The sequence below is a fragment of the Lathamus discolor genome, chromosome 3 (genome assembly GCF_037157495.1).
Source record: "Lathamus discolor isolate bLatDis1 chromosome 3, bLatDis1.hap1, whole genome shotgun sequence".
Lineage (NCBI taxonomy): Eukaryota > Metazoa > Chordata > Aves > Psittaciformes > Psittacidae > Lathamus > Lathamus discolor.
In genome coordinates, this window is record NC_088886.1 from 11,346,872 (window position 1) to 11,370,370 (window position 23,499).

The 23,499-nt window shown below is 41.7% G+C and overlaps 1 protein-coding gene across 4 annotated transcripts; it reads left to right on the forward strand.

Moving 5' to 3' along the window:
- The first annotated feature begins 195 nt into the window (after nucleotides 1-195).
- Nucleotides 196-21,631, forward strand: LOC136010842 (riboflavin-binding protein-like). Of its 4 annotated transcripts, none has more exons than XM_065672563.1 (6): nucleotides 196-1,011; nucleotides 10,760-10,917; nucleotides 11,249-11,348; nucleotides 12,441-12,569; nucleotides 17,547-17,658; nucleotides 21,258-21,631. In XM_065672563.1, the coding sequence occupies exons 1-6, from the start codon at nucleotides 773-775 to the stop codon at nucleotides 21,513-21,515; spliced, it is 996 nt and encodes a 331-aa protein (XP_065528635.1). In that variant the 5' UTR covers nucleotides 196-772; the 3' UTR covers nucleotides 21,516-21,631. The 4 variants fall into 4 exon arrangements, with proteins under 4 accessions (XP_065528635.1, XP_065528637.1, XP_065528636.1 ...); XM_065672565.1 differs by lacking the exon at nucleotides 196-1,011 and adding an exon at nucleotides 9,784-9,912 and having other exon boundaries at nucleotides 10,746-10,917; XM_065672564.1 differs by lacking the exon at nucleotides 196-1,011 and adding an exon at nucleotides 9,784-9,912.
- The last annotated feature ends 1,868 nt before the right edge of the window (nucleotides 21,632-23,499 follow it).

Here is a 23,499-nt window from a genome sequence, read left to right on the forward strand (position 1 = left end):
AGCGCCGGCCTCGCGGCGGGGAGCGGCCGCGAGAGTTGGGAGGCAGGGAGGGAAGGAGCGGGGAGGGAGACTCGGCTCGAGGAGGCGGGCGGGAGGTGCGAGGAGGGAGAGGGCGCGGGGCACGCTGGGAAGGCGGTGGCCGGCGCTGAGGGGAGCTGGGGGCTCCGCCGGCAGGCAGACAGGCAGGGGGAACAAATGGGGTGCGGGAGCGGCGCCAGTCCGGCAGCCTGGCTCCCGGAGGGCTGCCCGGGTGAGTGATGCCTCCGGGCTGCAGAGGTTTCCATGGCGGGAGAGAAGGAAAACGGGGCGGCCTCGTTGCAGTCGCAGGAGGAGGCTCAGGGGTGTAGACTGAGGGCAGCCCTTCTGCCCCCATCAGCATGATCGGGTGTCCAGCGGCAGTTGTCCAGTGTAGTGACACAGCTTCCATGTCGATAAACACCTGAATTGCCCCTGCAAATGTAAGGTGAACACAGACCCTTCCCTGAGGTGTCACCAGCAGTAGGCTGACTTTGGGAGAAAGCCACGCTTCTCTGCCAAGAGGCTCGCCAGCCCCTCCAGCATGGCACGGTGGGAATGAAGCCCCTGATCCCACAGTGACTGGGGCACCTCATGGCATCCCGCCGCCTGGACACCGAGGTGCAGGAAAACATCTACCAGAGGAACCATCGTGTGCCACAGCCCACTTTGATAGAGCAGATGAGGATGTAATTTAGCCTTCCTGGTGAAAAAGACAAACCAACAGAGATTCATTACCTCAAGGAGTAATCAGAGCATGTATCATCATCTTGCGTTTCATCTCAGTAACTCACACCCTCTCGGCATTTCTGTCTTTGCAAGTTATTTCCCGAGGGTGCAAGTTACCGGTTTCTGCATTCATTTTTCACAAAAGCGACTTCAAAGTTGTCCTGTTTCTCACTGTTACATAGTCAGGAGCCTTGCTACTGCCATGGAAAACAAACAGTTCCTTCTCCCTTTTGAACAAGCCAAAAAGGCTTATACATCTTCAACAAGGTAATCTGATTTTATACATTCTTTTAATTCATTTTTTACAAAGACGACAAAAATACGCTTTAAAACGATTTACTGATGTAGATGAGTGGGAGCATTTTTAAAGAATCATTAAGAATATTTTAAGTTCTTACTGAAAACCCCTTCAGGATGCTGGATTAGTCACAGAGATCTTTTTTCCATCATAATTGTGTATGATAGAGATGGACAACCATGTGGAATTTCCCAGCTGGGAATCCTGCCCTAACTAAATGTAAATAATGCAGATTTATGGAATCTTGGCATCTGTGATAATGTGTGTCTATTAGGATGGCATGGCGCCTTGTCATAATTTGGCTGGATCTTTGCCCTGTTGCAACACAGTTGCCAATTAGTTACTTGTTGGTTATGGCCTGTGGGCCACCTTGCACTGGCTCACACCTGGTTGCTTCATGTGCCAAAAAGAAGAATTCATGAATACAGGAAGAAAAGTCACAATGAGAATCTGAATAACACTACCTGCCCGACCTATTAAACACAGACAAACACAGTAAAACCAAATCTTTGGTTGTTAGTTTTAGTTAGAATGGCAAATATCTGCCTTCTGGTTCAGCATTGCACTCAAAACACTTGAAAAATCTTTTTGGTCACTCTGAATCAGAAAGCTGTTCGGGGGGTTACAGGACATTGCACTTGTGAAAACACTGCATTTGGTTTGGTTTGGACTGTACCCTTCTCTGTTAATCCCTATTTAGTCTTTGGGACCTGAGATGTCTTTCCAATATTTTAGAAAGAAAAGAACAGTGAGTATTCATTGGAAGAAATCGGAAAAATACTCCTAATTTTACTGATGTTCCTATATTTTTTTCCATTTAAACTCGCCACTGAACGTGACCTGAATCTGCAGAGCCTTCTGAGTGACCTGATTTGGCTTTTCCATATGAGCTAGTTTTCTGAACTTTTTCGTTTTCCAGCTTTAAATAAAACTGACCAAATCATGAGAGACTTGGCAGGGAAAAGGGGTACAGATGAATGAGGCAGAGCATGGTATGATGCCACGCCTATGCTCATGGCACTTCTTTCCAGAAATACCCTGTCACATCCAAAAAAGATAGAAGAGTAATTAATAAAGGTTTATAAAAGGACTGATTCTTATGTTATCCAGACTAACAGAGCAAAAGCAGCTCTACACATAGAGCCTCCATAGCTCACTGACTAATATTCAGTTAATTTTGTTTCTCTCTGCACTTCTAGATACTTCTTTTGTCTGGCTTCCATCTTCGTTTTCTCCCTCGGGGAGGTCTCGCCATGCCCTTCTGCTTCAGTAGGGGCTGGAACAGTGCTATCCAGGAAGGGTTCCCTTCCATTCTTCTCTGTCTGGTTTAAAGAACACAGAGTCCAGTCCAACTTATTCCATAATGTTTTCTGAAATGACAAATCCATCTGCAGCATTTTATGAATGCTGAGCACACAGTTTAGCACTAATTCCTGGAGCTGGAATAGAAATCTACAGCTTGAAGCTGTGAGGTTAAAACCTCTTTATTCCAAACAGAATAGAAAATGCTAAATGGTAGATGTTATTAGGATGCTGCTGAGCAAGAGAATGTCTTTTACAAAAGGAAATACTTAATCATTTGAATTCCTATTAAATTTGAACATTTGGCAAAACTGGTACAGCACAAAACCCAGCTGATCACCTATTTTCACTGTTTCCAAGGCAGAACTGCATCACTAATGCCACCAAACATGCCTTGTCACTTGTCATTCTGCTCACACTATACACATAATCTTCACTCTCAGAATTTCTGCTCTGTGTGAGATGAAGGAAATGTTTTTTGTTGTTCTGCATGTTAAGCTGTCACACACCTTCTGTTGGTGACCCAGTTTTAATGGTATTCACAGAGAAGTTTTGGTCTTTACACTGGAATACTAATGTTTGGCAATTGGCAACATGCATCCAGCCCAGCAGACGGCTCAGTGCTTTGGGATGTTGTACTATACCTGCACAGTATGTCAGTAATGACAAGTAATTGCACAGGCTGCACGTCATTGCCATGACTCCTGGCTGTTTCCCTAACTTCACCGCTCTGACAGCATTCTTTTTTCAAGATTCACCAAAAAAAACCCAATGTGATACAACTAAAGAATGCCAGTTGTGAGCAAAATAAAACTAAGAGTAAATAAGTTAGTTACATGAACTACAGACAAGGTGACATTCACTAGGAGAAGCTTTGACTGAGACTAATCAATTGCTCTTTATAGAATGATGCATCATTTTGTTCCACAAAAAGCAAGACGCCAGTTCCAGCTCTGCCAGGCTAGCCAAGCAAAGCAGGCTGCCCACACAGCTGAGAACTGCAGCCACAGAATGTTGCAGCTCACCACCACCACCCCTAACGCTAGGGACATGGTAAGAAAAACAGGATTTTCCAAAAGAATACGGGCTAATTAGTAAGTCTGGGGCCTTGACAAAATCTAGGCAAAATTTACTCATGATCTAGATTTAGTGAGGTCTGCTGTTCAAGAAGTTCTCCATTAGACATTTGCATAGTTAATAAAAATACTCATAGTTACATGAGGACTTTTTACAAAAAGGATATAAATGCTCATATTTCATGGCACAAACTAATCATTGAATTAAGGAATATTAGGAAGATATTTCTTACAGGCAGGTTATTCCGTAAAAGTATATTAGACAGCATAATATTCCACTGCATCTTCACTGGAAACTACTACTATTAGTCAGTCTTAGGGACAGAATAAACAAGTAAATGAACTGACAACCTAGTCCAGGATGGCAGTTACTAGATCTAGATATAAGAAAAGTCCCGTCCTAACTGGATATGATTTGCTTTCCAATCGTTATTTCCCTTCTTTATATACCATGAAAGACATAAATCCTTGTATGTCAAAGTGACAACTTTGCAGTGCTGTAACCTTTTCTAGATACCATATTTACATGTGATAAGGAGGTAGAAGATGTAAATATACAAATGTATAACAGGAGTTAAAAGTATGGCTGTGGGGTTTAGGGAGAGCTTAGTGCAATAGCTAAGTTAAGAGCACTTCTTAGCACCAAAACCTCATCAAACACAGTATAGCTTTAAAGAGACAGAAGACCAGTGAATACACTTCTTTCACTGTCAGCTTGGACTCAATTGTACAGCAGTTGCCACAGTTGAGCTGCTACCCCTAGGTGTTAACAGAGTACAAATTACATCTGCATATAAAGTGTGTACATCTGTGTGTATTTGTGAAAAGTCCAGAAAGGGAAGCGCATGGGACATGGAGAGATGCTGACAAGCAGGAATAGCATCAGATCCTAACTGTTGTCACCCCGGCTTTTGGGCACCTGAACAAAGATGAGTTTTGCCTTTGTTCTACTGCTACTCATGGAAATGCTTCCCAAATATGAGAGGACAAATAGAATCATAGAATATATAGGGTTGGAAAGGACGTTAAGATAGAATCATAGAATAATAGAATAGTTAGGGTTGGAAAGGACCTCAAGATCATCTAGTTCCAACCCCCCTGCCATGGGCAGGGACACCTCACACTAAACCATGGCACCCAAGGCTCTGTCCAACCTGGCCTTGAACACCGCCAGGGATGGAGCATTCACAGCCAACCCATTCCAGTGCCTCACCACCTTCACAGTAAAAAACTTCCTCCCTATATCCAGTCTAAACTTCCCCTGTTTAAGTCTGAACCCATTACCCCTTGTCCTGTCACTACAGTCCCTAATGAAGAGTCCCTCCCCAACATCCTTATAGGCCCCCTTCAGATACTGGAAGGCTGCTCTGAGGTCTCCACGCAGCCTTCTCTTCTGCAGGCTGAACAGCCCCAACTTTCTCAGCCTGTCATCATACAGGAGGTGCTCCGCTCCCCTGATCCTCCTCGTGGCCTCCTCTGGACTTGTTCCAGCAGTTCATGTCCTTTTTATGTTGAGGACACCAGAACTGCACACAGTACTCCAAGTGAGGTCTCAAAAGAGCAGAGTAGAGGGGCAGGATCACCTTCTTCGACCTGCTGGTCGTGCTATACAAGAAATACAAGAAAGCAAGCCATGGAAATCCAATTGGTGTGCAGTGGAATCTTGCATTGGAACACTTCAAAAGACTTTATATGTATGTATTGAAAGAGAACAGACAGAAAGGGCATAGATAAGGTGAGAAGGGAGTTGTGAAAGCAGTTTGTATTGATACGGAAGAGAGGGGAGTCATTTGGGGGATGAGAGGTGCTGTTTGCAGAGAGAGAGGCCCTGAGAAAAAAAATACCTTTTCTGTGAGTGTTGTGATGAATTTTCTAACCACAGATTCATCACAGGACCATGAGTCAAGCTACCTAGAATGAATATGACATACGTGGGAGTCATTTGTCAGAGGTGTCTGCAGGGACACTACATGGACCTCAGCTGTGTCCTCCTTAAAATTCATCCCTGCTGTGATACTAACAGGAAAAGCTCAGCAATGATTCATCTGGTGGTTTCCAGTCACTGCCTTTTAATATGTTGACCAGCATGATCTCACTCTTACCTTGTTCTTGCAGTATTTGGGGTTTTTTAATAGACAAGGTGTTCAACATAACAATTAAAAAAAAAAACAGAACACCAACCCTAGGGGCCTAGGGGTTGTCAGATGTGACTTAAAAGTACTGCCAGGCTACCCTCCCCTATTTGTCTCTCCCATTTGTGATATACCACCCTTTAGCTCAAGTCAACACAACTCTTCTGCAGCTGTGCTATAAACTGAACAGGGAAATTGATTTGTCTACAAACACTGGAGGCAGGGGGATGTGGTGGGTTTCTTTTTGCTGGATCAGTTCCCCCATCTGGGTGGATGCACAAGCCCACCTGGGTTGTACAGGATCAGAGCAGAAAACAGGGCTGTAGGACATGGCCATTCATAATCCAGCATTGCTACCAAGTACTTTAAAACGCTACATCAAAACCTGATGCTGGGACGTCTGCATATTACCTCTATCCAAATAATAAATACCCATAACAAAAATGTAACTAATAAAAAATAGCATTCATACTCCCCCAAGGAGACATTCATCATTCATAAAGGATTGTGGAAAATTAAATCAAATATAAATAGTTTAAAGTAGAAACAAGATGTTGCAGTTGGTTCATTCTGGAGTATAGGTCAAGCTGGACCCAGATTTTCCATGTCGTTTTTGAGAGCCCGCAGCGCAGCACAGCACAGCACACAGTCAGTAGCTATCCAAACCAAAGCCCATGCTTTGTAGAAAAAAAATAACAATAATTGTTAGTGGTTCAAGGAACCTCACAGTAACAGACGAGCAGAATGTGAAAGGCAAATGAAAGACTAGGGCAAAGGAAGAGCATTCAGTTATGATTTCAAGAGGTGCTTTCAACTCAGTAATAAGCTAAAATAAGTAGGTTTTTGTCCCCTTTAATTTTGAAAAACCTAACATAGGGCTTAAAAAACATTTTTATGATGATAATTTCATTGTTTGGGTTGTGATTGCTTTTTAACCCTACTAGTCATTAAAATATCTGCCTTTTTTCCCCCACTGACTCACTCTCTTGGTTATAGAAAATTACTGGTGCTCTTGTAATTCCTGCGCCCTGTTGGAGAGCTAGCTCAGCAACATTTTGTACTCATATAAAGCAAGTAAGCCTTAGTTCGTGCTGTGATGTATTCCTTACGCAGACAAAATAAAAGGAGAAATCCTAGTCCCACCAAAGCGAACAGAAACAAATCACACCTTAAATTCAGTAGCGTTAAGGTTTGACCTCAGCTTTTCTTTTCCAGAGTTAGGAGCGCCAGACTGAGTCCATCTGGAGTGTCTCCTTTGGCATTCAGCTTGACTCGTGACGTGAAACGTTCAGCAGAGAGACTTGTGAACATGCACTTGTGGTTCTGAAGTCTGAAATAAAGTGATGAATATATACTTAACTGAGCATCAAATAATGTGCCCTTGTTGCAACTTTAAATGCAGTTCTGCAAAGGAGCCTCAGGAATGACACTAAATTAGATGACAACCTGTGCTCCTAATTACATCTCTAGTTACAGTTAACAAGAAAAACACTTCCATCTTCTGAGCATGCAGGCTCACATTGACATATGAGGAGCAAACAGCTTAATTTCATTAGCACACATTGCCATATATAATAGAGCTATAACAGGCCAAATGCTCTAATTTACACTCCTGAAACTCAGTCTCCCTCCGGTCATGCTGCTGTGACACTTTGAGGATGCCAGGAAGGGAAATGGATCTGGCAGTTGTCACTGGTTGGAAGTGCAAACAATTTTTCCCTTAACCACCTCAGCTTTGCAAAGTTACCAGAAAGATAAAAGTGTAAAAGCTACTGCAGTCATTAAAGAGATGTGACTCACTGAACAGGAATCGCTGTGTTGCGTTAGGAGATGTCAGTTGACAGAGTCACTAAACTGACGGCCAGAAGCTGGGAAGTTAGAAACTAGCTGTATTTTTTAAACATTTTTTCCCCTGATTTTCTTCTAATGGCTTTTGGCAGAAGGAAGTTGCTTAGGAGATGGCTTTTGAGACCGAGTGTAGCGGTGTTGTGGGCTTGGAACAGATGCCTGCTTTTACTAGCAAATAGGCTGCTATCAATTAGATCATCAGATGATAGTAAGAATAATAATAATAATTAAATGCGGTGGTGTTGGAATTGCTGTCTGTGGCGATCTCTTAACATCACACATGCTTTAACTGTAGCTCTTGAAAAGATGAATAGAAGTTACAGGGCACGGATACTGAAGGTAAAATTAAAAGGCAGCAGGAGTCTTAAAATTATACAAACATTGCTGAAGTAAGTTCAATTTTAACAAATAAAAAGAAATTATTCATTCAAGTATGGGGAGGGGTAAGAAACTTCCTTCAGCAAATTTCTCAGTATAAGGCATCAAAAAAAAAAAAGTAGCTAGAGAATACTTTAAGAAAAAAGAACCAAGATTTGATTCTTAGGTGATAAAGATGTATAGCTGAGATCTCAAAAAGCTCCTTAGCCAGAGCCTGCTTACATGTATTGCTAAACCAAAGCCAAGTCTGAGAAATCACAAACATATGACAATTTTCCTTCCTGCTGCTAGAAACTCTGCCTAATCTCCCAGCAAGTGGTCCCATTTGGCTCCTGCTCAAAGCCTGAAAGAGATCCCAGTTTCCTATAGCTTAATATAATTTGTATGTCAATTCAGTGAACAGAGGCATTACAGGACACCTCCTGGCATGCTTTACACCTTTACAAGAGGGCATGCATTTTATGCAAAAAAAGCAACAAGGCAAAGAGCATGTGCTATTCCTGTGCTTTTTACCAGGCTGCTTTATCACCTGTCACAATGCTGAAAGTGAATGTTCATGTTATACAGTGGTCTTCATTTGTGTAAGAGCACACAGATTCAAGTGCCAAGCAGTATGCACAAATCCTTTACATTACACATCAGAAAGGGGCTCCGTTAATTTCAACCAACACTAGATCATGCCACAAGAGGTGAAGATGAAGGTAATAAGCCATTACATTTACTTCAGTTTCTCCTATAGTTACTTTACGCTTTTTTTAACTTGCCTTAATTAAATTCATTCTGGAACATAAAAATTGCTCAGTTAACACTGGTCTGGAAATGGCTCTTTTTAGGCCAGGAAGACTCCTGCCTTGAGGCACTTACTAGAGCTAGGACAGGAATCAGTGCTTATAGCTGATATAGATTGTTTTATTATCATGCTCAGCGAGTTTATGCAATGAGATTCATACCAAGCTTCCACTGTGCCGGTATTTGTTTTTTCAAACAAAAAAGGTTTGTAAATAATGGTGCCAGAGTGTTATCTGACAAAGCAGTGTTCTGCTTTAAAGATAAGACCAACAGATGCTACTGTTGGTAGTATTTAGGAGTCTAAATAACTGCAAGGTACTGAGCAGTGCTGCTCTTCACAGTACTCGATGAGATTTCATTTATGAAAGTAGGTGCAACTATTTGTAATCAGCATGTCTACCTTACGTTCAGACACAGAATCCTCTTTGCAGAAAGCAGAGTTCACACTGAAATCCGACCAGGAATCCTGTACAGGTAACAGTTTCATGTGGTGCTTGTGACAGTGGTTGGGGAATGCGTAAGAGGCACGTTGAGTACCCAGAGCAAACAGCAGCAGGTTTAAAGGGATCTTGTGAAGAAAGAGCAAAGATCTGGGAATCGGGAGACATGGTTTCTGTTCCATGGGCTGCAGTAAAATCACTGTGTAAGCCGCAGGAAGCCATCATCTCTGTAGCCAAAATTAAGCCGGTCAGGCTGAAATAAGAAGTGTTGGGTTTCATATCTCTAATTCAGTGAAGTCCTAATCTGTGGTAAGAGCCCCATGAAACTGTTATAGTAATGAACCTAAAAATACAGTATTAGATATATAGTCTAATATGTATTTTGTATTATATAATAATAAAATAATCTAATAATACTTTAATAATAACCCAGTGAAGCTGTGGCTGCCCCATCCCTGGCAGTGTTCAAGGCCGGGTTGGATGGGGCTTAGAGCAAGATGAGTGGAAGTTGCCCCTGCCCATGATCTTTAAGGTCTCTTTCAACCCCAATGATTCTGTGCTTCTACGAATTAATGAGACAAGGAATTATTGAAAAATCAGGCAGGCGTTTAGTTGTACTTGGTATATAGGAGACCTGTTGTTTTTCTAATTCTAACCTATGTTTGTACTTTCCTCTTTATCATGTTGACATTTGCAAGCAATAAAAGGGCATTATGTGCTGGTCATTGCATCTGCTTTTGAGATAAATCTATGTTAGCATTCCAAAGGGTCAAGGAGTTCTTCCAGGGCAAACAAATTCTGGAACACTGATGCCAGATGGTGTGTATATAAAGTGAAAATGAGAAAAGCAATTTATTGTGTTCCTGTTCCACAGAGAAGTGTCACCCAGAAGGACAGCAAAAGAGGTGAGAAACTACTGAGAAACTGGAGAGACAGTTTTCTTCTTCTGTAGTATGTTGCTTTCTTTGTATCTGAAAAGTCTGTGTACATAGAGGAACTGCAGTCCTTATTCAGGCAAAATCAGTTCAAAAAGGTAACAGGAGTATTTAACTAAGGAATGAAGGGTTGAATTACTAACATGTATAAATAATTATGCATTGATTTATGTAACAGGTCCTGGCTTTATCTATAAGGCTCACTAATACATAGTCTGTGTTTAGAGAAATGTTTGTTGCACAGTCAAAACCATTTTATCTTGAATTTTTGACCAAACTCCACAAAAGAAGCAGAAAATAATGGATTAGATTTTTAAGTATAAATGAGCATAACCTCAACAAAGGCAAGTTATCAATGTCATTTATCCAGCTCAAGTGCTGACCACTCACTTGCAGCTGTATTCAATGTGTCATTTCCAAGTGTGCAAAGCAACTCTGCAAGTTTTGGAACTAATCAACCTTTTCTTCAGATCTAATGAAACAGGAATGTCTTTTGGAAGGGTTCAAAGATAAATTCAGGTCAGCGTAGAATTAATTTAAAATAATTTTCTCAAAATGCTGAAAAGTATAACATGATTTCATAAACAGCCTGAACTGCCTTTTATCATTTGCTACCAAACCTCAAAACTATGCAGCAGAAGTGTAAGTGTTGAGATGTACACACAGAGAAAGGGAGACTGTATGGCTTAATATTTATGTGTGAATCTTTGATGAGCGTATTTGATTTGGTTATGTATGTATTTGGTTATATATGTCCTTCGTTTTAATGTTATGGCTTCTCCTAGAAATAAAGGATATAAAAGTTCTCTCCATACAGGAAAAAGAGCCGAACGACAATGCTGAGGTTTGCTGTCACCCTCTTTGCTGTCATAATGTCATCCACCTGCCAAAAATTTGGATGTCTGGAAGGGAACACCCACAAACTGAAGCCAAGTCCTGAGCCAAATATGCGTGAATGCACTCTGTACTCTAAATGTAAGAGTGGTTTAATTTTTGCCAAATATAGTCTCAAAGTGCAGCTTTGTACACACTGATTGCTTTAGCAGTTCCCTTAATTTCTCAAAAATATGCAAGATGCAGTATAAGCATGACAAGCTTCCTTCACTGGCATATTGCTGCATGCAAGCCAAGAGTAAGATTCTGGTTCTTCACAAAGTCAACTGCAAAACTCTCATTGCCCTCATTTATTTTCTTTTAAAAGAAAATCAAGTTATGGACCAAAACAGATTCATCTCGCATATTGTGACTTACAAATACAGCATTATAGAAAATCCTTATCACAACATCTCTGTGTCATTCCTAACAGCTTCCTGTTGCTATGCAGACTTCACAGTGCAATTGGCTCGTTCCCCGGTAATTAAAATAAGCAACAGCTACTGGAACAGATGTGGGCAGCTCAGTAAACCGTAAGTCAGCTTTGATGTTGTCTGTATCCTGGTTCAATAGATCTATGCTGTGGCAGCCACACAGCTAATGGTAACTCCCCCTGGGATGGACAATCCCCAGGTTGTCCTAGCAGTTACACCACCCAGCCCCTGTCATCTTTTCTCTACACCTGACCAGCGTCTGACTCTTCCTCTTCTCTCACAAAACCCCATGAACCCCTATGTATATACTATTTGTGCAGAAGGGGTATGCTTTTTCATGTTTGCTTTCAGTATAGAACCAGATCTAGCAATGCAAAGCAGTCATAAACTGAATAAGTAACAACCACACCACACCTCTATAGCTCTCCAAAGCAACCATCACATCCACATGAGTGTGAGCCCTAGTCAACATAGACCAGGCTTCTTCCTTTGCTTAGAAAGCAGATCAACTATGTCATTAAAGCTCACAACCTAAGGGCACAAGAGTCCAGAAATGAAACTTCTGAATATTTAGAAATAAAAATTCTTGTAGTCCTGTGGGTTTCGTAACCATGAAAAATGTCTTCATAATTAAGATTTTAAGTACTCTGTCAGATGTTAGAGCTGTGAAACATGGCAAGTTAGAGAAATAAAAGAATGAAAGTACAAAACAATTAAGCAAAAACAGATGTGCAAAAGTAACAGCTCTTGTCTGCCGCTCCCAGAAGAGCACAACAGTATGTGCTTTTAAGTAACTTCAGCTGGGCTGTGGGAAAAATCTAAAGATCAATGAAACCGTGAGGCTACAACATCGAAGAGGTTTTGTACTATAGTTTTAAACTACATTTTATCGTTGCCTGGAATTGTTCTTGCCAGGAAAACTCAAGGCCTCAAAAGTTTACAGAAAGCTTACACAAATAGGGCTGAAATATGCATGGAAACATTTGTGCACTCTTTAGCTGGCCATGGTAATTGCACAGTCAGAGTCTGTACACAATGCCAAAGGAATGAGTTTGGAACGTAGACACTAACAGGCTGAAAGGATGCTTTTCGATGTGTATTGCACCCACATCAAAGCAGGCCTAGAAAACTTAGGCTCTAGCCTTGATGCTAAGAAATGGGCTTATTTGTGGCTTTTCTCACCCACCACAGCTGTGAAGATTTCATGAAGAAAATTGAGTGCTTTTACCGGTGTTCTCCATATGCTGCTCGCTGGATCCATCCCAGATACACTGCTGCTATTCGGTCTGTTCCACTGTGTCAAAACTTTTGTGATGACTGGTAGGTTCAGCTTTTTATCAAAGTATCTTTGTTTAGCTTTAATACTTCTGTGTTACTTGGGTGTCACAGAGCATGGGTGGATGAAGCACAGATCTCCCAGTCGGTTGGAACTAAGATTTGATGATGTGGCACCACCTTTACGCCTTTTCTCTTGTTCTTCCTCTTCATTTCTTGTTTGTCATCTCTACTTTTTCCTCAGCTAAGCTACTGCCCCCAAAATAATAATGGCACAGGCTGAAGGCAGGATGGAGTCACTAGTGACCCAAGGTCAGCACTGCCAGGCTGTCCATGAGGATGCAGTGCAATGGCATCTGAAATGCCTGACGTGATGGAGAAGCTCCCCCCATGTTGACAGGAACTAACAGCAGTGAGGGTCCTGCCCACCCTTTGAAAAGGCCATGCCTGTGAGTTAGCATTTGTGCAGTTAGCATTTTAAATCTAAATACTTGATCATGATATGATAGTTATTTGTATAAAATGCACTATGCAATCATGAAAGCAGACACTTCCCATATGTTTTTGATTAATTCATGTAACAAATTAGCTTAATTCCTTAATTTTGCACCTTTGGCCTTTTCTATTCCCTTCCATCATCCTTCTCTAAAATCACTTCTAAAAGCCTGAATCTCAGAGAAACTTGCAGCCAAGTAATGCTAAAAATTTTAATAGCAATGAAGAAACATTTAATTACCATTCGATTTCCCAAAATATAGCGTAAGGGAATCACATTAGTTTTTGAGTGCAAGACATGTAGTGGAACAACCCAGCACCCGTCTGTCATTAGTCTTGGGGTAGGAGCATTATATCCAGGTGGGGTACTGAGAGTTTTTCAGTGGCCCATATCCAGCATATATCTCTCCCTCGCTATTTTGAGATGATGGATAAAATAATGTCATCATTTGACATACAAATCTCAGTCAGTACCATATTAATTTTGTGCCTAGTAACTGCAGTAACTGGACCTACAGACAGTATGGTTAAAGTGGTGTGAAGCATACTACAAACAACACAGACTGTGTTCACACTATAGGATCGTAACTGCTACATCCCTTGAAAGTAGTGAACTGTGAATCTCTTAGGCTGCTCTGAAAATCATGGAACACTGTTTTAATACTTCTAAAAATGTTATGAAAGAGCTTTTCTTGGAAGCGTAGAAAATACACATGGTAGCTCACTGCTCTGTATGGTGCTTTCCCTGGTGGTTATACAACTTGGTTATTGACACATGGATCCATTTTCACTCTCACCTTCTCTCCAAGGGCAAAGTCATGTGTGCAGTGCAATACTGTGGTAGGATTTGTCTACAATATGTCTCCATTGCTTTGTGCCAGAGAGAGAAACAAAAAGCATGGTTGGGATTTGTAATGGAAGATGGTGAGAAAGGCTGATGTATTTCTTAACTTCCCTAGAATTTCCTCTAGTGATTAATTTTATTTCTGTGCTAGGAAGCTCCATGTGCCTCAGGAACAGATTTGTCACATGCAGTCTTCCTTCCTAAATTTTTGGTAATCTTCTAAACTGAATCCAGATTATCACCTCCTTAAAGATAAAGGCTGAGACCTTGAATTTGCCTCAGTGATCAGAATGTCAAAGCTCAGAACCAAATATATCCAAAATTCAAAGACATTTGGATATTAAAGCATTGGAGTTGCCAGTGAGCTTTAGAATAGATCTGACAGGCAAAGGAGTAAAGTACCGATATCTAAACCAAATGTATCCCAGAGTAAGCAGCATGCAAGTCATCACCAAACTGCTATATGCAGTGAAAGTGTAAAGATGAAAGAAAATGTACCCTGTAAATTCAGTTTGCATCTATGAACTGCTTTAAGCCAGCCTTAGTGTATATGAGATTCATACTGAAGGATATAGGGTGGGCCATATGACATGGTAAAACCCTCAGTGTCCCCCAGCTGTTGCCAGACCCTCCAAATAAATGGCATTTTTTAACTTTGTTGTTGGAAAGTGTGTGGGGCTGTGATTGAGAGCTGCTGCACAGGAAAAAAATTATCCTTTTCCTGTATGGAGCATCCTAACAGAGAGCAGGCCCTACTCTAAACATAAGCTGAACAATGATCTGTTGCCCCTGTTGGCATCATAGATGCCTGGCCTGAATCAAAAATGCAATGATGAGCCAGTACTGTGCATGCTAGTCTGTGTGCCTGCCTAATGCCAATGTCAAACCCATTCCCTCACCCTGCTTAAGGCCTGGGGCTAGAAAAGAGGCTGGACAGAATTCCCACTCTTTCTGGTGATTGAAAGTAACATTTTTTCATGTTCTATTCACTGGAGTCCCTTTAGCGTGTGTAGCACTGCTGGTGATGTGACCTACTTTCTCTACATGCCGTGAGTGTGCCTGCTGCATACTGTATGTCTTTGTGGCCAGAAATGTGCAGAGGATTGTGAATGAGCAGTGACTTCATTTAAAAGAAATTCATCTGACTTGCTCGGGGCCTTCCTTTTCTTCCCATTGTCTTAGGATTTCTTGCTCCCACTAGTTGTAAAACTATTGCTTTTCAAAGAGCCCCACGTACAAGCCATTTTCTGATCCATCTGTGAAAGGGCCTTGTGCCCTTAGAAGAGAAACAGCTAAAAAAGCAGGGGGAGAAGCTTTAAAACAGAAATATCCTGCTCATTGTGCATAGTGAACTGGTATGTTCAGGGAGGATCTTGCTGGTATTTGTGTTTCTGTTTCTCACAGGTTTTAATTAATGTTTGAAGAAACCACTTACGGGCAACAGAAAACAGACTTTTCATAAGTCATGACTTTTTATAAACTTAGCTTCATAATTACTTCCATTGGGATAAAGAAAAACTCAGAGCAATAGTTATGCCTTGCTCCTGATATATAACAAACCCCAGAGTCAGGCATAATCATAATTAGGAAACATTTCATCTGACAACTCAATAGATAACAGTGAAAAAATATAAATCCTTTAATAAATGTATTTAATTCAAATTCCTGAGGAAAGCAGATGTATAACATGAATGACCCAGGTAAGCAAAACTCTGGAATACTTATTCATTACTTGAAAAGTATAACTGAAGGTAACACAAATTTCACAAGAAGCAGTTCCACCTTCTCCTCAGCCCCAAGGGCTGCTCATTCCCTCCCCTGCCCTGTCCCCACCCATGTGCCAACAGCACTGTCTGAGAGACCATGAAGCAACCTGAGTCTGGGAATCCATCAGGCTGAAAAACACTTAGGCAAATAAAAAAGGAAACCAGAAAAAGAAGACTGTGGGAAGGGCAGAACTGCTTTCAGTGGACGTGCTGGTATTAGGCAGCTCACAGTAGATACTGATCGACTGTGCTAGAAAGCAATAAATATAAATGCATGCATAAAGAGAAGGACCTGCCTATGTGGTTTGAAGAATCAATTGTTGAATCTGATGCTGGTATATGGAGTTTGTAGGTGGTGAATATCAGAGTTTGCATTGATGCCCCTACCTGGTGTGCCTTCAAGCGAGCAAAGTGTCTAGGGGATTTACCTCTGTTGTCTTTCTCAGTCAGGGTACATGCAGCAGCTAACAAACAACAAACCAGTTACTCTTACATTCCCTTGTCCCAAATCCAGTCATGGCACAAACTGGGAAGATTTGCCTGGTAGCGCCACATTACACTAATTTATCACATTGCAGCCAGTATTTCCAGCAGATCCCCCACCTCTGACAGCAGATTCATGGATGAACACATTTAAGAATACAGGTCTCCTGCCCTACACCTGTTTAGTTCAGGCGCCGGTTACCCTGCATCTGTTGCTGTTCTTTCTCCCTCCAAAAAGCAACAAAAAAACCCTATGTGAAGGTTCTGTGGATGTGCATCTGCATATGCACGTGTACTGCAACGTGTTCTCGTAGTTCTGTGCCCACAAGACAACCTCATATTTCATTTAAAAATGTAAGTCTGCAGCCTTCATGATATCAAACTACTTTTGGAAACATGACCCTGAAGATGAAAAATGACAAACAGAAAATCTATCCAAAGGTATTAATTATAAATACCGTGCTGAGCAACACTAACTTTTTGAGAGCTGTGCCTCATGATTTTGGCACTCTCAGTTACTGGTGGGAATAGTCTGCCTGAAGCTATTGAGACTAAATGTAAGTAGATGTTAACTGATTTGCAGAAAGTGATACTAAAGAAAGGTAAGAGCCAAAAAGTGGAACATAAAAAGAAGTGGAAGGAAGGAAATGATGTAGGATAATGGTAAGCCATGAGATCTCTCATCACACAAACCAAGCAGTTGCAAACTGTACTCATCCCTGTTTATAGGCTTTTTTTACATTACTGCTTAGAAGTTGAAAACAACTTAAATTTAAAATTTTGGACCTATAACCTGCAAGACTCTTTTCTCTTTCCTCATTCGCTTCAAGTTTACCTTCTTTGAAACTGCCATTCTGGGGCTGACAGCCTATTAGTTTTTATGATTTTGTTGTTTGTGTATTTTCCTTATTTCAGTGCACGTTTCTTATAGAAACCCCTGCCCAGGAAATACAATTATTCTTTTCCCATATTAATTCATAAATACAAACTTCCCCCACACCTCCCCCAAGTGACAGTTCACTCTTAGCATACCTGTGCTCTGCCACAGTGTTGAACATCAGCATTCATAAAACTCCCTCCCCACAGTTATTTCCTTCATTCAGTAACATCAGCAAACAAAACCATCAGAAAACACTGCATGAAGGAGCGTTGCTCCTCTGAACGTGAGCTCTTCACTTAAGTCTGTGAGTACAAAATGTAGTGGCTGAACTGTTTAGTTTGCATTGGGATTTAGGTCTTCCCGGCCAGCTCAGAGTTTATGTACATGTCAAGCTAAGATAATGTGCACATCTTTTGAAGATCTGTTGCTAAGCTGCACTGTGCAACCATACGACATTACTGGCATAGCCCCCGTAGGCCTTTAGAGTTGAATCTGAGTCCACTGAAAAAAGAAGTGAGAGAAATTAACTGTAACTTCCACTAATCTCCATGAAGGTATGAAGCCTGCAAAGATGATTCCACATGTGTTCGTAACTGGCTGACAGACTGGGAACGGGATCGAAGTGGAGAAAACCACTGTAACAATGAATGTATTCCGTACAGTGAGGTAAGAAAACCTGATCAACTGAATCAGAAAAGAATGGCATTGAGGGGTCTTTCTTTTTTCCTGAGTATATAGGTGTGAAAAGCAACAAGTGAATTATTTTTACTTCAGCAGTTTCAAGCCATGCCTACATCAGACTTCTTAAGTATAGAAATAGTTAAACATTTATATTTATGTAGATCTCTTACTCTAAGGATATATGTATTTAATTAACCATTGTCCATACCACTTGTGAAACAAAAGTGAAAGTTCAAGCAGCACAGATATGTTTAACCACAGTGGGGCTTAGAATGTAAAAGACAAATTAACTTTGTTCATAGAACAGAGACTCTGAGAGGTATTTTATAAGGTTCCTTACATAATGTGGGGTTTTACCTCCGTATTTTTAAATTGAGATGTAAATTCCGAGATTACTAAGGAATTTTTATGGTCTTCTTGCCTATTAGGCATCTTTGCCTTTCTGTTTTATGTATGTTCAAATCCTTCTCCATCCTCCAAATTCCTCATTTCTTTGAAGAAGACATTATTCTAATTGTTTCCCTTCTGTTCTCCATAGACTTCTTGTATCTTCAATGTGTGATCTCCATTGTCTCTGCCGATGGCTTGACAGAGCTAGCTTTGCTCTGTGTGACTCTGATGGTTAAAGACCAGCTCTAACAAGCTTTCTGAGAGCTCATCCAGTCTTTCTGAGAATGTTTAATGGTTGGGATAACTGATTTTATGAGCAAAAGAATATAAAATGAGAACTGACAAGACTTATAAGAGCAAGGCTGATCTACAGATGTTTAAAGAGTCAGGTAGGATTTTTTCTAGTGACTCAAGCAAGTTTAGCATCAGGATGAAAAAATACAACTCAAAACTGCTACACTTACTTGAGTATTTTTAATATTTGAACTTCACTGAGCCCATGAAAACTGTCCAAATTGAAGAATTAAATGAAATCTAAGTGTAGTGCTTAGGGACTGGCACTAAGACTTGCAGAAATCCCAGCTTCATTGTTTCGAGTTCAAGTGCATATACTTCCAGAAGTCAGTTCAGCAACTGATACAACTGGAAGTCACAGTCCAGTTAGTGCTGTCTGCCTTGCAAAATTGACACTGATCAGCAGGCTCAGGAAAGTGGCCAAAACCCAAATGGGCTGCGTAAATTTACAGCTGAGTCTCCCAGATGTGCTAAATCATCAGTGGTTCCAGATGAAGTGAAAACCAAAATGATAATCTCCGTAAATAATCTCCAGTCCTTGCTCAAGGTCCAGAGATAGGAATTTTTAGCCTTGAATTCCCTTCTTAACCCTTCTTAACGAAAATATACCATCTGCAGAGGAAAACAGGCAGCAAATCCAGACATCTTATCACTTGACGCCAGGCACAGCTATTCCTCAACTAAGTGGAACCACACCCCAAACTACCCATGTTTTTCACCCAAAATAGGCTTGCGTGGGAAGTCAGAATAAAGATGAAGTTTCTTCAGAGCAATTAAAAAACCACATTTCCCAGCTGAATGTTACATGATAGACAAACACTAGACTTGGAATCATAGAATAGTTAGGGTTGGAAAGGACCTCAAGGTAATCTAGTTCCAAACCCCCTGCCATGGGCTTGGATGACTCACAGTAGTCAATGTTGCCTAAGGCTCTGTCCAGTCTGGACTGGAACACTGCCAGGGATGGAGCATTTACCACTTCTCTGGGCAATCTGTTCCAGTGCCTCACCACCCTTACGGTAAAGGACTTCTTCCTTATATCTAACCTGAACTTCCCCTGTTTAAGTTTAAACCCATTCCCCCTTGTCCTGTTGCTACAGACCCTGATGAAGGGTCATCCCCAGCATCCTTGTAGGCCCCCTTCAGACACTGGAAGGCTGCTATGAGGTCTCCACGCAGCCTTCTCTTCTCCAGGCTGAACAGCCCCAACTTTCTCAGCCTGTCTTCATACGGGAGGTGCTCCAGCCCCCTGATCATCCTTGTGGGCCTCCTCTGGACTTGCTCCAAAACTCCATGTCCTTCTTATGTTGAGGACACCAGAACTTCACACAGTGCTCCAAGCGGTGTCTCATAAGAGCAGAAGAGAGCGGCAGGATCACCTCCTTGCTTGGTTTGGACTCAACTTAAGGAACAGAAAGTTGCAGTTACCCAGAAGCACAATGGGTTCTCCAGTGTCAGAGCCCTGTGGCCAGATGCTCACTGTCTTTTGATGCCCTCGGATCATACGGAGAAGCAATCAGCAGCCCTACATTTGACATCTGCAAGTGGTTGTAAGGACTATTTGGAACAAATGCTGAATATGGAACAAATGCTGAATATTAAAAATGCACAATGGATCACAGCCAGCACTTTTAGCCTGGCTAAAATGAGGCCCATTTTGTCATTGTTCTCCCAGCTGAGTGCTCCTTAGGCAGTGTTAATGCGCAGACGAAAACATTTTCTAAGAAGGTGAAGAATCAGAATCCTTTGCAGTAATTTAGGGACACTTTGGGTAAATGGGCTGCATGCACTGCTTGTTTGCTGCAGCCTTCTGGCCAGGCTCTGAACTTTACAGACTACAATGTCTTTGGGGCTATCTAGAATGGACTCTGTATTATTCACAAAGGAGAGATTTCTAAGGCAAAAGTGAAGATTATGATTTCTCCTCATCTGCCTTCCTGCACAGCAATAGGTCAACACAGTTTTGCATGTGGGGAGACAGGGAGACATCTCATAAGATCTTGTTGTAGAAAATAGGTGGAGCAGAAGAAGCTGTAGGCCTACAGATGCCCAGGCCCACTTCCACATAATAGACCTAAATCTGTAATCATTAACTTTTTGCACACAGAACAGCTTCCATGCAGAAATGTCCCAACCGCAAAGAGAGGGCACCTTCTCCAAGATTCATGGTGTCAAATCTGTATGTGAACTGGCAGTGACAGTAAACCAGCACAGCATCCAGAAATCACAGCACTAAGAGAAACACTGTAGGATTAAAGAAGCTGTGGTTTACAATTTCTTGAGCCAGAAAGGCCATTGTACCACTGGACTCAGCACTTTGGAAGCTTGAAGAGAACATATTTTCTTCAAGCAGTTTCTAAGTTACATTCTTTCTCTTTGTGAGGCCCTGCTTGGTCATGATGTACATTGGAGCAGGCACAGTGAGAACCCATGGAGCTGTGACTCCACTGGGCTGTCCGTAGGCTGCAGAAATAAAGTTTCCCATAAAGCATAGTCTGGCACTTTCAGCACTACTCAGATCCAGAGGCATGTCAGAGTGACCTGACATGCTACAAGTTGTAGAACCTCTCAACACAGCTTTGGCCTGTCAGCCCCAGAAAGCTAGCTGGGCTGTCAGCCCCAGGGGGAAACAAAGGTCTGGCTCTCGATCACTTTGCACTTTGTGTGATCACTTGCTTTCACAACAGGCAAATCTCTTTTGCCAGTTGTGGGACTGGATAACATTTTAAGATATCTCAGAAGTGATAAAGCACAGCACATAGCAGGACAGGGAATGACTGCCAGCTGCTTTTTTATAATCCAGTACCAGTTCTAAAAAAGTTATGTTTCTCATTTTGATACACTGGTTTTAACTTAATTCTTTTCAAATGTAATTGATACATTTCTTATTTGACACACAGATGTATACAAATGGGACTGACATGTGCCAGAGTATGTGGGGGAAGTCATTTAAGGTGAGCAAATCCTCTTGCCTCTGCTTGCAAATGAACAAGAAGGACACGGTGGCGATCAAGTATCTCCTCTCCAAGAGCTCAGAGGAAAGCTCCAGCAGCAGCAGCTCCAGCAGCAGCAGCAGCAGCAGCGAGGAGCGTGCCTGCCAAAAGAAGCTCCTGAAGTTTGAGAAACTAAAGGGAGAAGAAAAGGAACATACAAGATAAATGCTGGTGGATGTATGTCAGGACAAGAGAAATCACCATGGAGGCTGGGCTCAGGGCACTATGCCAGCCTGCTTTATCCCTTATTTCCTAAAACATAATAAATCAATGGCTGGTTATATTAATCTTCCTCTGATGTTTTTGCATCTGCATCACAAAGCTCCCAAACAGGTTAGCACAGGTGTAATCTTGTGACTTGAACTGAAGAGCTAGAAGCCTGAAGGTAACATCTAGGAGTTCACTTTCAAAGAGGAGAGGCACGGGCAGCTCCTGCTTACTTAAGGTGGAACAGTGAGAACTAGAGAGCTCTGAAGGGCCATGCCAGTTATGCACCAGATCTTCAGCCCAAACCCTTCATTAGCATAGGCACACAGCACTCCTGTCACAAGTTCCGCCATGCCTGGCACTGCTCAGATAAAAAAGAAACGCTGCAGGGAGAAATAGGTCAGTGAGCCTAGCTACTGCCCACTAAAAGTGTAGTTATTTTGTATCTCAAAACCATTTTCACAAAACAGGGGTCTGTGGTCTACTAAATAAATCTCTGGATCCATACATTGCCAGAATACAGTATGCAGTCTGTTGCACTGGGCTTTTTTCTTAAGCAACAGCAGTACAAAAGTCCCCTGCATATGAATTTGAAGCATAATTTTAGTGCAATTAATCTCACTGAATGATTCCCAACAGAATGATCCCTGATTATCAAATGGGAGTGTCAGAGAAGGCCCCAGTCAGGTTTCTCCCATCGGTAATTCTGCTTCCCACCATCACTGTTAACAATCAAACTAAAACCAAAATCTGCAGCAGTTCCAGAGGGACTCACCAAGGAAGGAGAAATGAAATCCTGCTTTCAGTTACGCATCCACACCCCCTCTGACATGGCTGCAGAATGGCAGGTCGGTGCCATTCTCTACAGCCTTTCACAGTGGTATCCCCAGGGAAACCATGAGAAGGATTTAGTCTGGGGGGGTCAGATTATGAAACTGTGAAAACTAGCATCAGCTCAGTGCTAAGCACCTTACAGCATGTAAGAATCTGGCCCACAGTGAGAACAATGACTTGGCACATCCTGTTAAACTAGGAGAATCTTAAAAATCCAGCACACTTTCTTCACTGGACTGTTTATTTATTGGAGTGGTTTCACACAGCTGCAATAGTAATGCTCAACCCATTAGATCATGCTCAGCTTCCAACCAGCTTCTCAGTGTACTTAACAATGCACTAATTCCTACCAGCACTGAACTGTTTTTAGGATGGTACTTTGCCACATCTACATTTCATGCTAACTCAATTTGTCAGTTTTACTGTTTGAAAAGAAAGAACAAGAATTTGGCCTTCTGTAGAGCTCTGACAGTCCCTTTTCCCCTTATTTCACTAACTCTATTCTTTCCTCTGCCTCTTTATTGTGCCTGAATCAGAGCAGAAATTTTCCTGCTTTTTATTTTGCTGGGCTCAAAATTCAGGAATTAGTTATCCCCTCTCACTGCCACAACACCAACTTCTCTATCACCACGGCCAAAGGTTTCCTTCCTGGTTTTTGTTAAGTATAGCACAACTGTTTCTGCCTGTGTTTCTGCTCTTTTTCTTCACATTCCACTTTATCCTCTTTGCTCTGGCTACATTAGTCTTGAAACCACTCTTAACAAACAGTTCTTCCATGCTTAGTTTCAGGATGACCCATGAGGCTGGTTACTGCATGTTCTTGAACAGCACTGGATCTTACAGCAGCTAAGGGACCAACACCATTTGGCTCCTATTCATAACTTTCGCACTGAATCATGATGTACCCAACTCAAACCATCTGACTCTTTTGTGACCCCAGTGCTTTTGCAGAGCTACCACATTTCATCTAGTTGATCTCTTTTCTGAGCCAAAAAGTCAAGAAATGCTCCGTTGTCCCTAATATGGAAATTGTCCCGACCTCCTGGTCACTCTTTTATTGATCCAGATATGTTTTATTTAAATAGAAGTTATCACCCAGAAAGACTTT

Excerpts from the sequence above, each read along its gene's own strand:
- LOC136010842 (XM_065672563.1), top strand. The coding sequence starts at position 773 with ATGTATCATCATCTTGCGTTTCATCTCAGTAACTCACACCCTCTCGGC. Across the intron at positions 1,012-10,759 it reads GCTTATACATCTTCAACAAG|GAAAAAGAGCCGAACGACAA; the intron begins GTAATCTGATTT and ends CTCTCCATACAG. Across the intron at positions 11,349-12,440 it reads TGTGGGCAGCTCAGTAAACC|CTGTGAAGATTTCATGAAGA; the intron begins GTAAGTCAGCTT and ends CACCCACCACAG.